This window comes from Mytilus trossulus, chromosome 1 (genome assembly GCF_036588685.1).
Source record: "Mytilus trossulus isolate FHL-02 chromosome 1, PNRI_Mtr1.1.1.hap1, whole genome shotgun sequence".
Classification (NCBI taxonomy): Eukaryota; Metazoa; Mollusca; class Bivalvia; order Mytilida; family Mytilidae; genus Mytilus; species Mytilus trossulus.
Window position 1 is genome coordinate 79,178,239 of NC_086373.1, and position 13,300 is coordinate 79,191,538.

At 31.8% G+C, this 13,300-nt stretch overlaps 1 protein-coding gene across 1 annotated transcript; it reads right to left on the bottom strand.

The window, feature by feature from the left end:
• Nucleotides 1-7,851: 7,851 nt before the first annotated feature.
• Nucleotides 7,852-12,851, bottom strand: LOC134710249 (perlucin-like). The gene is made up of 3 exons (XM_063570528.1): nt 12,679-12,851; nt 10,053-10,140; nt 7,852-8,390 (listed from the first exon to the last, which is right to left on the bottom strand). The coding sequence occupies exons 2-3, from the start codon at nt 10,102-10,104 to the stop codon at nt 8,143-8,145; spliced, it is 300 nt and encodes a 99-aa protein (XP_063426598.1). The 5' UTR covers nt 10,105-10,140; nt 12,679-12,851; the 3' UTR covers nt 7,852-8,142.
• Nucleotides 12,852-13,300: the final 449 nt, after the last annotated feature.

A 13,300-nucleotide genomic window follows, 5' to 3' on the forward strand; every position in this document is an offset into this window, starting at 1 on the left:
CCGATTTAACACACTTTTCGTTAATGGTGCTGGAACTTTTTTTGGCAGAGACATTTGATGGATTATTTTAAAACCTCTAAATATACATTGAATTTTACCGAAAATTATATATTTAATACATTACAAGATGACAGTATTTTGGCCTTCTGTAGAGCATTTGGAATTTTTTGTAAAGTTATTACTCAACAATATTGGAAAGAAGCAGTGAATGAAAACAGAAATGCTCTACAGATGGAACAAATTTACCTACTTTTAATACAACTTTTAGAAACAGCTTCTGAAAATCCGACATTTCTTCGTAAAAATTCTTTACAACTTCTTCCTGGACCAACATTACCTCTGGATCCTGTAACTGAAATTTATTTAAACCTTCATTCTCTCTTGATGCAGCCACTGAGTCTTTTTTGAAACGTTTTTATATAACATAAATGGAAAAATCTAAAACTTTATTTAAAGATTTCCATCCATCTGGCAAATTATTTTTAACCTTCAGATAAATTAATGGAATAAACCAAGTCATGTCCGTCGAACAATTTTTCAGTAGAGAGAGTGTTTGGTTAACTAGATGCGGAACTGAAACGTGCTCCACACTGTAGCTTACGAACTGTTGAATCAAAAGTGTTGTAATAAATCAATAAAACAGCTGAATGGTTGAAGAAATGAGTCGGAAAAAGGTGAAATCATAAATGAAGCAGTACGAAACATTTCAAAATGTATCAACTTTTCGAAATTGAAACAGAAAAAAACTACAGAAAAATAAACTAAAACTTTAAAGAAGAAAGACAAAAGACTAAATCAAAATGAGAGGAAAAAAGATGGCAAACAAAATGTAAAATGCTTAAAGATTTGGAAACTATTGGAATTTGGAAAAATAAAAAGTTAATTGATGAAAATACTTGCAAGATTAGAACTAAAGAGGATAAACTTTCAGCTTTGAAGTCACAACTGAATATTGTAAAAGAACACGCCAATCTTGATCACAACAACAAACATTTAATACTATTCAGTAGGAAAGGAAAACAGCACATGAAAGAGTTAGTTGACAATCTATTAAGCCTGATCAATTTAATGAATAGTATAGATGAAAATGGAAAAAATAATGAAACAGAACATCTTATAAATACCATTCGAAATAATCTATCTGGAATCATTGTGAAATATGTTTCGCATACTTGGAGTGACCAAACATGGATGGATAAAGTTATATCATTCAAAGATAGCGAATTTGAGGTTATCAATCATCTATTCTAAAATTTTGACAGTTCACTGTAATCTTGATTTCACTATTTTTGTTGGTCCAGTACACATGGGGTGTAATAAGTGTTTCCCTTAATCTCACAATGTTTCTGAAATGGTATTCACCGTACTATTTCCATATATACCAACTTGGTGATCATTTTATTTTCCATCATGCTAATCATTTTCCCTTTTAATTTTTCATGTAAAAGAGAGGGATGAAAGATACCAAAGGGACAGTCATCTCATAACTCATAACTCATAAATCTAAAACAAACTGACAACGCCATGGCTAAAAATGAAAAAGACAAATAGAAAAACAATAGTACACATGAAACAACATAGAAAACTAAAGAATAAACAACACGAACCCCACCAAAAACTAGGGGTGATCTCAGATGCTCCGGAAGGGTAAGCAGATCCTGCTCCACATGTGGCACCCGTTGTAAAACCTGCATGAAATCTTAAATAGAACAACTACCCACTTTTTTTGGCCAAAATTTGGTGCTTGAAATGTATTGATGAGAATAAGACATACATATGCTTTTATAATCTGCTTTAATTGCTTGTCACATTCATGCTTTGATAGTATTTTTGAGTAAGCCGTGCAAGAATAAAAGTTTTTTACAATTTTACTATCATTTATCTGCTAAGCTTTAACTTCCTCGCAAAAGATAAACAGACAAGACACGCTTCAGCTATTTGCACATGCTTTTTTTAAATTCATTTTAGCAAAATGTAGATGAAATCACTTGTTTCTATTCAAATGAAAAGCATAATTACATGCATTATACCATTGTTTTATTTCAGATAACCTACTGGGACAGTATTCTGCCAGAAAATACTGGAAAAGTCTACTGTTTGAAACCTGCGGAAATATTAGAAGATGTAGATGACGGTACATTCAGTTTTATTGGTAAGGTTTCTTGTTATCACTTCTGTAAGTCAATGTTGATTTTAAGAGAAAATTTCCTATGTTTGATCAGGAAATGTCTATACTATCAGTATATAAAGTCTATGGTTTGATTAAAAGTCATTCTAAATCAAAATCCCTCCGATTTTGATCTCTTCTTTTTTTAATAGATTTGTAACATGAAAATGAACTAAATGTGATTTTATCTATTTGAGATGATAAACAGTCCTAAAATTTCAAGATTTTATTAATTTGAAACAGACTATAACAGTGTTTGGTAAGAAATACCGTTTGAGTTACCTCCCTTTATTTACAAAATTCATATAAATTAGCTAGCTGTAGTACTTTTCATTGCATAACAAAGTTGACCAACGGTTTTACTTTTTGAGTATTTTGTCTTTTTGTAAATCTTTTACATGTATAATGATTAGACATCTGTAAAAGTCTTATTAAATTTTTATTACTCTTTAACAGTTTATGACAATTTCAACTTGTTAATGATAAGTCTATGAAAAGTCAAAAGAGAATATTTTCCAGCCAAAATTTCATTGGCTAATATCTCGAAATCAAGCACGGTGACCTTTACATTTTTTTTGCTCTTTAAATTTCATTATTAATCCTCTATTAATATCAACTAGTGTTTTGAAAAGTTAATTACTTTGAAACTGAGAAGCCAACTCCTTAATCATTTGGGTACCTTAAAATTTGAACTGGAATACCTATAGTATACCGCTGTTCAAAATTCATAAATCGATAGAGAAAAAAAATAAATCTGGGTTACAAACTTAATCTAAAGGAAACGTATCAAATATACTAGAACTACCACACAACAGAAACACACAACACACAGAAACGAACTATAATATAACAATGGCAATTTTTCTGATTTGGTACAGGACATTTTAAGAAAAAATGATGGGTTGAACCTGGCTTCATGGCATGCCTAACCTCCCGCTGTAATGGCAATGTTAATTATAACATTAGAATTACAACATTACATGACAGGACTACAGTACAAATAAATGGGAGAAAATATAGGACAGACAAACAAACGAATAATAGCCAACAAAAGGTACCATGTTAAAAATTTAATACACCAGAAAACATGATAGTCATACAAGATTATTTTCATCTTTATATTGATTCAAACATACAAGATAGTTCTCAAACATAACATGATTAAATCAAAGCAGTGGAAGGAAGTGATTTTCTTCTGATGAAAACTATCAAATGTTATTTCTATAACATGAATTACATAACACCACTGAAAACAAAACTAGCTGGATGTGATAAAAAACACTCATTAATATCATGATTTTTAATTTTTCATTAAATTAATTTTCCCGACCAAAAATAAGTAGAAATAGTATCAGTGCGATCATAGAAATTTTTCAAATCTCCCGAGGTCAAGCTTACTTGTTGTGACGTATTGATTTTTATCCGTCTTTAATTCTTTGCGAAGTATTTAAACTCGAGCAACCTACATGCACTTATACAGATCTTAATCAATGTAGCATACATGATTATAAAAATGCAACATCTATAGTAGAATAATAAAAAATAGAAAAAATGTACCTATGATTTATGTAATATAGATAGTCGGGTAGATATTTATTTTATAAGAATTAAAGGAACAGTAATTAACCTAAAACCGTTCCTTTGTGGTACAACCAGTTTGCGGGTTATGAGATTGAAGTTATGCCATTTATTACAACTGTTTGTTTTTGTCAGATAGAAATGCTTGGATTTAATGTTGTGTTTGCCATTATGTAAACATTAGAAGACTAGTTTATCACCTGTTTAGTACGAAGGTCTGGAAAAATGAGTGCCACGAAATTGCGGAATATTTTTTTGGGGCTAATATTGATAAGTCTTTAGCGTTTTGTGCTGTGTTTTGCATAATGGTGTTTGTCAGTTTGTTTTCTTCTTGCAAGTTTGAATGTCCTTTTTGATATCTTTCGCCCCTCTTAATTTGGGGATACAATGATAAACTTTGCTGAACGCTTGAGCAAAGTGCCTAATGATTGAGGCTGTCTGTGTGTCACTATATGTTGATCCATGAAAATGGGTTTCAGAAGACCTGATTTCTGAAACCATGCTGAACCTTTATTACAAATCATGTTGTTCTAAGTGAGACATTATTTAAATGATAACGACATGTTCTATATACCAATTAAGGATATTGGCTTGTAATTAATTGGGTAAATTTTCCCGTCTTGAAATCAAGAGTAGTCTATTTGCAGTATCCCAATCGGACATGGTTATTGATTATACCAGGGCCTTCTACCATATGTTAAATTGAGATTTACACAAATACCCGCTTTATAGATGATTACATGTGGTTTTTGAAAGTGTGGCTAATAATTTTATCTTGAATATTATCGTATGTTTCGTTTGTAAAATCAGATTGAAAAAAGTAAAATCCAAAAAAAAATTGAACTCAAAAGAAACATCAAAACGAAAAGTCTAATCAAATGACAAAATAAAAAGCTCAAACACATCAAATGAATGGATAATTAACAACTGCCATATTCCTGACTTGGTACAGTTATTTTCTAATGTAGAAAATTGTGTGATACACGTGGCTTTCAAGCTAAACCTCTCGCTTGTATGACAGTCACACCAAATTCTATTATATTGACAACGATGTGTAAACTAAACAAACAGATATAATAGGTAAAAATGTCACAAATAGAGGCACAGCAGTCATAATTGTGTTATAATTTGAATCACTGTTAAAACAAACGAATATGTAACCAAAGAAGCCCCGAAATGCATATAGACTGAACTATTGGTTAAACATATTTGACCTTTTCTCTGTAATCTGTAAAAAGCTTATCTTTTTTTTTCAGAGAATTATTTGATTTAGTACTTTTGAAATACGCGAGAGATAAAAATATCTTTACTTAAAGTTGTCCTTATATGGATTAGGCCTCTTTTGTTCATATTGCCTTCCAAAAGTTTCTGGGAGTCGTTTTTTTCATCTTTGGTTTACAAATATTCGGTTTTGAGTTTTTCCGATGAAGGTTAATCTAGAAATGCGTTTCGAACACATGAAATTTATAAAGTGTTGCTTTTATTGTTTTCCTTCATAATTTTCAATGTTTCTTATTGACCTTTTTAATACCGGAAATTTGTTTTGCCCATACGCTTTCATGATTTGATTGAATTTAATCTTTAAGAGGCTTAAGCCTCGGTCACACCTTACCGTATAGCACAAACGGACGACTAACGGATGAAAATAAAAGTTGTCCGTTGACAAAAATGGTATCCGTTGGGAGTCCGTTGATGTATTGACCGAATAAAACGGAGGTGTAACGGATGCACAACGGACACACACCGGATATGCAACGTACGAGAAACGTACATGTACCGGACAGAACGGATGTCGAACGTACATCCAACGGACGAGTACCGCATACAACGGACACCTAACGGAAGCATACCGGATAAACCGGATGAACAAGATATACGGAAAAATCTAAGGCGACAATAATACGTGTAAATCGCATAAATATTTAAAATGTTTCTGTGTAACTGGTTTTAGTTTGTTCTTCAAAATCCGCCAAAGGGCAGTGTTTGGCCTGAATAAGAACTGCTTGATTGTGAAGAAGTGCCTATTCTCTAAGATTGATTATGAATAATAAGAATTCGTGAACATTAAGAAATCTGACATTAATAATTGGCATTTCTGACGCGAAAATTTCAATTGGCATTTTTTCCGTTTCAGATCAGTTCATCATCCGTTTTATCCGTTATAAGTCCGGTTGAAGTCCGTTGGTGAATTTATCTTCCATACCTCCAACGGATGTATAACGGACACGTAACGGATACAAAACGGAAACGAAACGGACGAGTACTGTACAAAACGGACGCCTAACATTTTATCCGTTGGACGTCCGTTCAAAGTTTTGAACATGCTTAAAATTTTCCACCGGACAGAACGGACAATTTTGTAAAATAACAGAGCCCGCACCACAATCAATAAAATGGTTAAATTATAACGACACCTGTATTTGTAGTCCTTGTAGCATAATTTTGTAAAATAACAGAGCCCGCGCCACAATCAATAAAATGGTTAAATTATAACGACACCTGTATTTGTTGTCCTTGTAGCATTTATCATAAAATAGTTCAAATTGTGTGGAATAACTATTTTTTATTATAGTTATATATAGCTGATGATTATTTAAATATATATGTATATATAAATATGTTTTATGCTATTAAACTAGTTCATATTTTCTAACTACATTAAAGTAGGAATTACACGTACTTCTTCATAAATATATTATTTATTCAACTCCGTATTTATTTTAACACATGCATATTTCACGGATTTTTCTTAGGCTTCCGATCATCAGCCGCCCAGCCAAAATTTTAAACATTATGATACTCTTGTTAGATGCTTAGTTTCAAGGACGGTATATACAGGTGCATTTATCTTTAGAAGATTTCAATATCTTTCCCATCTCAGAGAAAACAAAAGAGCATATTACATGTATTAAGATGTAATTACTTAAATATATTCATAGTTGAATTAGTTAGTTTTATGTAATGATAGGTGTTTATTCGCCTATAGTATGCATTTAGAACATAATTAGGTTTTAACTACATACAAAAGTTAGCTTCCATTAGGGATGGTGATAATAATTAATCCTGGTATTTTATATTATTATTTTTAAAGTTTTATTTATATGTGATGTTCTATCTATAGCAGACTATAATATGTTATATCAATTAAGGAATACTTGCATTGATTAAACTTCAATAAGTAGAAGTTAAGTTAATTGATTGACCTTGACCACCGCAGAGGTTATTATATCTGACATATTTTTGTTACGTTTGTAGGCAATGATAGGTGGCCGACTGAATAGTTTACATGCAGTAGGGTCATTAAGTATAATTGACCAATGTTTTCGTAATACTGCTGATAGCTTCCGAATCGAGGGATGGTACTTAGTGACCATAGTTAAAGGTGTCATACCACCAATTACTCCCTCAAATTTAGAACGTATGTGAAAGTAGGCCTACTCGGACAAAAAATAGTGCATTTGATGTCATTGTTCACCTAAACTAACCAATAAATTTTCAGAAATGAAACTTTTGTTGAAAGAGAAATATATCAAGACCATTTTGAGCCAAATTTTATCTGTCTAGGAGTTTGCATTTAAAATTGAGGATTAATACACTCCATGGTATACTAATTTAAGATTTTCAGAAAACCAGGGGTTATTTTTAGTGGTACCTCCTTTCGGAAGCTCTCTTCTTTCTTATATGATTTAGAATGTATACTGAAAATTGGCATGCAGAAAGGTGACACCTGTACAATTCAGGATATACCTAGTTTCTATGAAGTTAAACTTAAGGTAAAATATTTAGAAAGCTGTGAAAATTGCAAAATTTGGTTGAACAGATAGGGACTTTTAATTGGTGGTATGACACCTAAAGGGGTGCCCTTGTTATTATATTTCTTTTTATATTTCATTGCCTTTTCTCTTTTAGTATTTAAGGCTGAATTTATGGAATTGTGAATTTCGTTGGATGAGTAACCTCTCTCTAATAACTTAGATTCAAAATGTTTGATAACATTTTCAAGATTAGATTGATTGCTGTTTAAACGTAAATGTCTTAGGGTTTCCCCTTTTACAAAAACGTACGCTTAACGGACATGATACGGATATGGATGGACGTCTAACGGACATGAACGGATTGAAAAAAAGTTATCCGTTAGGCGTCAGTTCGAGCTATCCGGTAATGTGTGACCGAGGCTTTAAAAATCTTTTTTGTAATAGCAACAAGTAAGCATTCCGCCAAGACATTTTCCCTATTTGTTCCCCAAACCTATATTATATGAACAGACGTATGCTTTTTCAAGATTTGCTTATTAAAAATTTCAGGAAAAGTTGAATCACTGAAATAATACCTTCATTTAGCTTGTTACGTTAAAATCATGATATGATATAATATTTCTATATTTCTATATGACATCATCATGGGTCTTTTTCACAAATGAATTCCCTGGCATATGTACACGAAACATCATTCCACATATGACTTGCTTGTCCATAAAGAACCATACAATGGAGATCATCGGTATTATCTGGCTGATATATTGACATCCAGTCATGAAAGAAACCGCTGCCATGTAAATTGATAAGGTCACCGCTATGCTCCCATATAAAGGTGCCATCAGTTTGTAGATCAGAACCTCCGATAAAATAATCTTTAGAAGTTGCACCTAAAATTAAACATCATATTTATAATCTTACTGACTATATCGGTATTCGAACCAGATATTTTCATTATTATAATAATTAAGTGTAAAAAGGGACGGAAGATACCAAAGAGACAGTCAAACTCATAAATCTAAAACAAACTGACAACGCCATGGCTAACAAATGAAAAAGACAAACCGTTGGATTACAAATCCGGTTAATAGTCTAATTTTGTAGGTCACATTCATGAAAGGGAAGGGGATTATTCTGGATCACATTCGCAATTTATATTCACTGTATAGTCTATTGAATTGGATTTTTAGACATCCGTATTTTCCGGAATTAATCTGGACTTCTCCGTATTTTCACTAGTGCTTACTTTCTCTTCCTCACCGGTCTATTGCAAGTGGATGACAAATCACCGTCAAGTACGTTTCAAATCAATTATAAACTGTAAAATATATATACCGTTAATTCCGTTAACTTGGATTCCACGTTTATTCAACAAATACGAACTGTAATTGTTTATTTCTATGAATTGAACTGAGAATTCTACTTTCGTTTTTGACTTGATATTATTATTGCATTGAACATTCATATATTTCTTTCGTACATATTGTAAAATATTGTATTTTTATTTCTTTCAGTTTACCAAACATTACACACTCTGTAAAACTCCTGTATCATTTCTGGTGGAATTACAATCTACAATCTTCACACACAAGTTGTTATTCTTTGTAATTTGCCGAGATTGCGATACAATCACATGGTTATACTAGCTGAGTCAGGCTCAGCATAGGGATTGTAGTTACGACGCAAGGAACATATCCGATATCATTTGTCAAACGGTTATTCCATAACGGTCAACCAACTCGTGATGGCGTCCGTAAAATTTACGAAGGAATGTAAGTTTCAAAGATCAGGTTAAGAACACCATAACTATGGATTGCTTTTCACTACCATTACATAGTCAGTTATATCTGTTGCTCTTCAGTGTTTATGTTGTTTCGTTGTTTACCTCTTATTGTTGATGTGTTTCCCTCGGTTTTAGTTTGTAACCCGGATTTGTGTTCTCTCAATCGAGTTATGGCGGTATACTACTGTTCCCTTAATCTTATACGTGTGATAAAGGATAGACATATGCAATGCTTACTAACGGTCTAACTTCTAAATGATCGTCATGTTGTAGAATCAGTGTCATTCCTATGGTTGATTTGTATATGTTCTGGACCATGTGAGTATTTCAACTATTTGGAACATGGACCATAGGCATATATACTTATGTCGTTCGGGTAATACATTTTTCGATGAGCTTTAAAGTTACATCTACTGTTAATCGCATGCATAAAGATTTGTCGACTAAACTGACTTATTTAAATCATATGTTATCAATCAAATAAAAACAATATAACTCACAAGATTAAAATATAGTAAAAGTGTGTTTAGATGATCAATATATTTTTCTCTTTCGGAACACAATGTGTCAACTTAGAAAAATAACTTCAAGAACGGTTAAAGGAATAGCTCTTACTCACTGACACTTTGGATATTGAAACTTCTTTTTTATTATTATTTTATAGGATTGGCTTCCGATCATAATTACTTCAAGTTTGGTCTGGTATCTATGATGAGTTTATTGATTACTCTTTGTATGTCATCTAAATGTAATATATATTATCAATTACCTAAGGATCCTACGTATTCTTTTAACAGTTGATTTTCTTCTGCAGTTTCCATGGCCGCAAGGTAACCACCAATAGTTTTACAAATTTCCTATCAAGAAATTAATTATAAAATGTGTACAAATAAGTCATTACTTTTTAAACATAAAATAAAATGAGTAATTTTTATTAAAGGAAACTAATTTAATTTATCTGTTAAACCAGTTATAAATATGAAAGCAGATTTTTTTAGAACCTGACATTGTTTGATGCGACCGTTCAGCGTTCATAGTTTTTTTGTTGATTGTTAAGATTCAACTGAAATGCCGGAATTGACTGTGATGAATTATATTATTCGTCAGGAATTACCATTTTTGACAATTATGTGTTTCCTGACTCATGATATATCACATAATTTTACTTGTAATTGGTTACAAGACGTGTGCTTGCAGATCATGACTTACCTGCTTATCCTTCAAATGCCTGATTTCATTCCTAAGTTTTTAAATAAAATCTTGTGTTTTTTTAATCGTTTGCGATGTCTACAATTTACTTCCGATTTTTTTTTCATTTTAAGTTGTTTTAATCGATCATAGTCTTTTTAACTATTTATTCCAATAAAAAACAACATCTCGTTTTCCGAAAAATCTGATACTATATCATTGGCATAACGTACAGGACTGCGATAGTCGAATGCATAGACAGCGGTGCTTTTAGTAAACTTAGTACACTTGAAGAAGTCCACAAAGAAAGACAAAAATGGATTGCGTTGATAAAAAATCCTTAGTTTTTCGAAAAATTCAAAGTTTTGTAAACAGACATTTATACGAATGACCAAATAATTGATATTAGTGCTGACTACTGGGCTGGTGATACCCTCGGGGACGAAACGTCCACCAGTAGTGTCATCGACCCAGTGGTGTAAAAACGCTTACAAACTTCGATTGTTCTTTCTTGTCCTTTGAACGAAATTAAAACGAAATCTAAAAGATCAGACAAACGACAAGACGACTTACACATGAATTGACCTTTTGTCTCAATAACACTTTCCCTCAATTGATGTCAGACTTTGTCGTTTGTCTCATGAGTTTTTTTTTCTGCACGAATATGAGAGAGCATTATCTCTTTGAAATATTAGTATTCCTAAGCAAAAATACGAGAAAGCAGTAACGTCAATTAGAATACTTGGAGGCATCCATCACTTAGGTGAATAGAAGTATTTTATAAAGACGTTGCAAAATCTTTGGATAAAAAGAATGAAATGAATAGAATTACAGCGACAATCCATTTCTATTTGATGAAGATAACTAATACCTTTATAAACAGCAAATTAAAAGAGCTAAGGTTAATTCATCAAGATTAAATCGGCACTGACAGTTTCCGAAAACAAACAAGTAATGTATTTTACAAGCAATACTCGGAAAAGTCTCGCGCTAAAGGTTTTCCTCAGTTCATTAATTTCTTCTTCATCGTACACATGGAACAGTTAAATGACATGTTTTAAAAATAATATATTTTGCTAAATATTGAAAATATATACATTAAAATACTCTACATACATTGAATAAGATGAACACTTTTGAGTTAAAAATTATTATAAAACAAAAACAAAAAAACGGACATGTTTTGACTGTAAAACATGCTCAGATCCAAACTGTAGCATATTAATGGGTTCAATAACAGAAATATGCACAATGGTCTTTTAACACATATAATCAGAGGTAATCGAGGAAACAATAAAGGACAGCCATTGCGTCATTTGCCGATTTTACAATGTAAATCGAAGCACTTCCAACTGTTTAGTTATTTAATTACTCTTACATTACATCGTTTTAAAAGCTGTTGCCCATGGAGTGTTTGGTTGTTTTTAAATACAAATTTGGTTCATTTTATTCTATTTTAATCATGCAACTGTACTTTAAAGTTACATGTTATTGTATAGATTCTGTTTTATTCAACCAAATTTAATACTTTCACAATAAATGAAGAATTTTCTTATCGGACATATGAAATGATGCTTAATATCCGTTCCTTCTGTTGACTGAATTTGCTTTATTTACAAAACTGCCACGTTCTAATACTAGATGCCGGATTGTTTATTGTGCTGTAATTGCTTTTACATGATAAAAGGATTGCTTAGATGCCTGGTAAATATTTAAAAAGTTTATACAATTTTGTTTTCCTAAACCAATTAGGACATTTCATATCTTTTATGATATGTATTCATTGAACTCAAACACAAATATGAGACACACCAATAAGTTTTTTAAAAGAGGGGACAGAAGATACCAAAAGGAATATGCAAACTAATAAGTCAAAGATATTAAATTATAAAGGCCATGGCAGGAAAACTTGAAATAAGACCAAAATCATAACAAGAGTACACTACACAGAAAACTGAGCAATACGAACCAACTAAAACCCGGGTGTTTCAGAAAGTTTATCAACAAGTGCATTTGATTCAAATCGTAGAAAAAAATCGGAAATACAGTAATTTGGCCATAGTGTTCGCTTACTTGAAAATTAAATTATAGAAACTTTTGTTTAAAACACTGTTATTTTATTTAACTATATTTGTTAAAGCAAAAGATCCGAAGGTTGTGTATTCATCTATGGTCTTGATGGTTGTTTGCAACTGAATGCCTCTTACCGTCGCATTTTGCCATGTCTGTCTTGTAGCATCTGGAGGTGTTATCAGATAACAACCTGTACCTATTGACAACCAGCCGTGGTCACATGATAGTTGTCTGCTTGATGTCTGTACTGTTAAGGTCGTTGTTTCGATGGATGATAAGGAGGGTGCTGTTGGTATCGTTGTTGTGGTTTCAGGTACTAAATATAAATTGAAACATTTACAACTGTGGTTATAATTATCCAAAGATGACTACAACCGTCAAAAACTCGTGTCTTTTAAGATATTTTAATATTTTGAATTATTAAACTTTTAAATTATATTGTTAAAATTTTGAAACAGATTGAAATTATAAAAAAAAAGAAGATGTGGTATGATTGCCAATGAGACAACTATCCACAAAGGATCAAAATGACAGACATTAACAACTATAGGTCACCGTACGGCCTTCAACAATAAGCAAAGCCCATATCGCATAGTCAGCTATTAAAGGCTCCGATAAGACAATGTAAAACAATTTAAAAGAGAAAACTAACGGCCTTATTTATATAAAAAAAATGAACGAAAAATAAATATGTAACACATAAACATATGAAAGTTCATATGTTTCACAAGACACTTGGATATACAAATATCTACC

What these genes read in the sequence shown, in the direction of transcription:
- LOC134710249 (XM_063570528.1), bottom strand. Translation starts at nt 10,104, where the DNA reads ATGGAAACTGCAGAAGAAAATCAACTGTTAAAAGAATACGTAGGATCC. An exon ending in AGAATACGTAGGATCCTTAG is followed by an intron (nt 8,391 to 10,052) that starts GTAATTGATAAT and finishes GTTTAATTTTAG; the next exon opens with GTGCAACTTCTAAAGATTAT.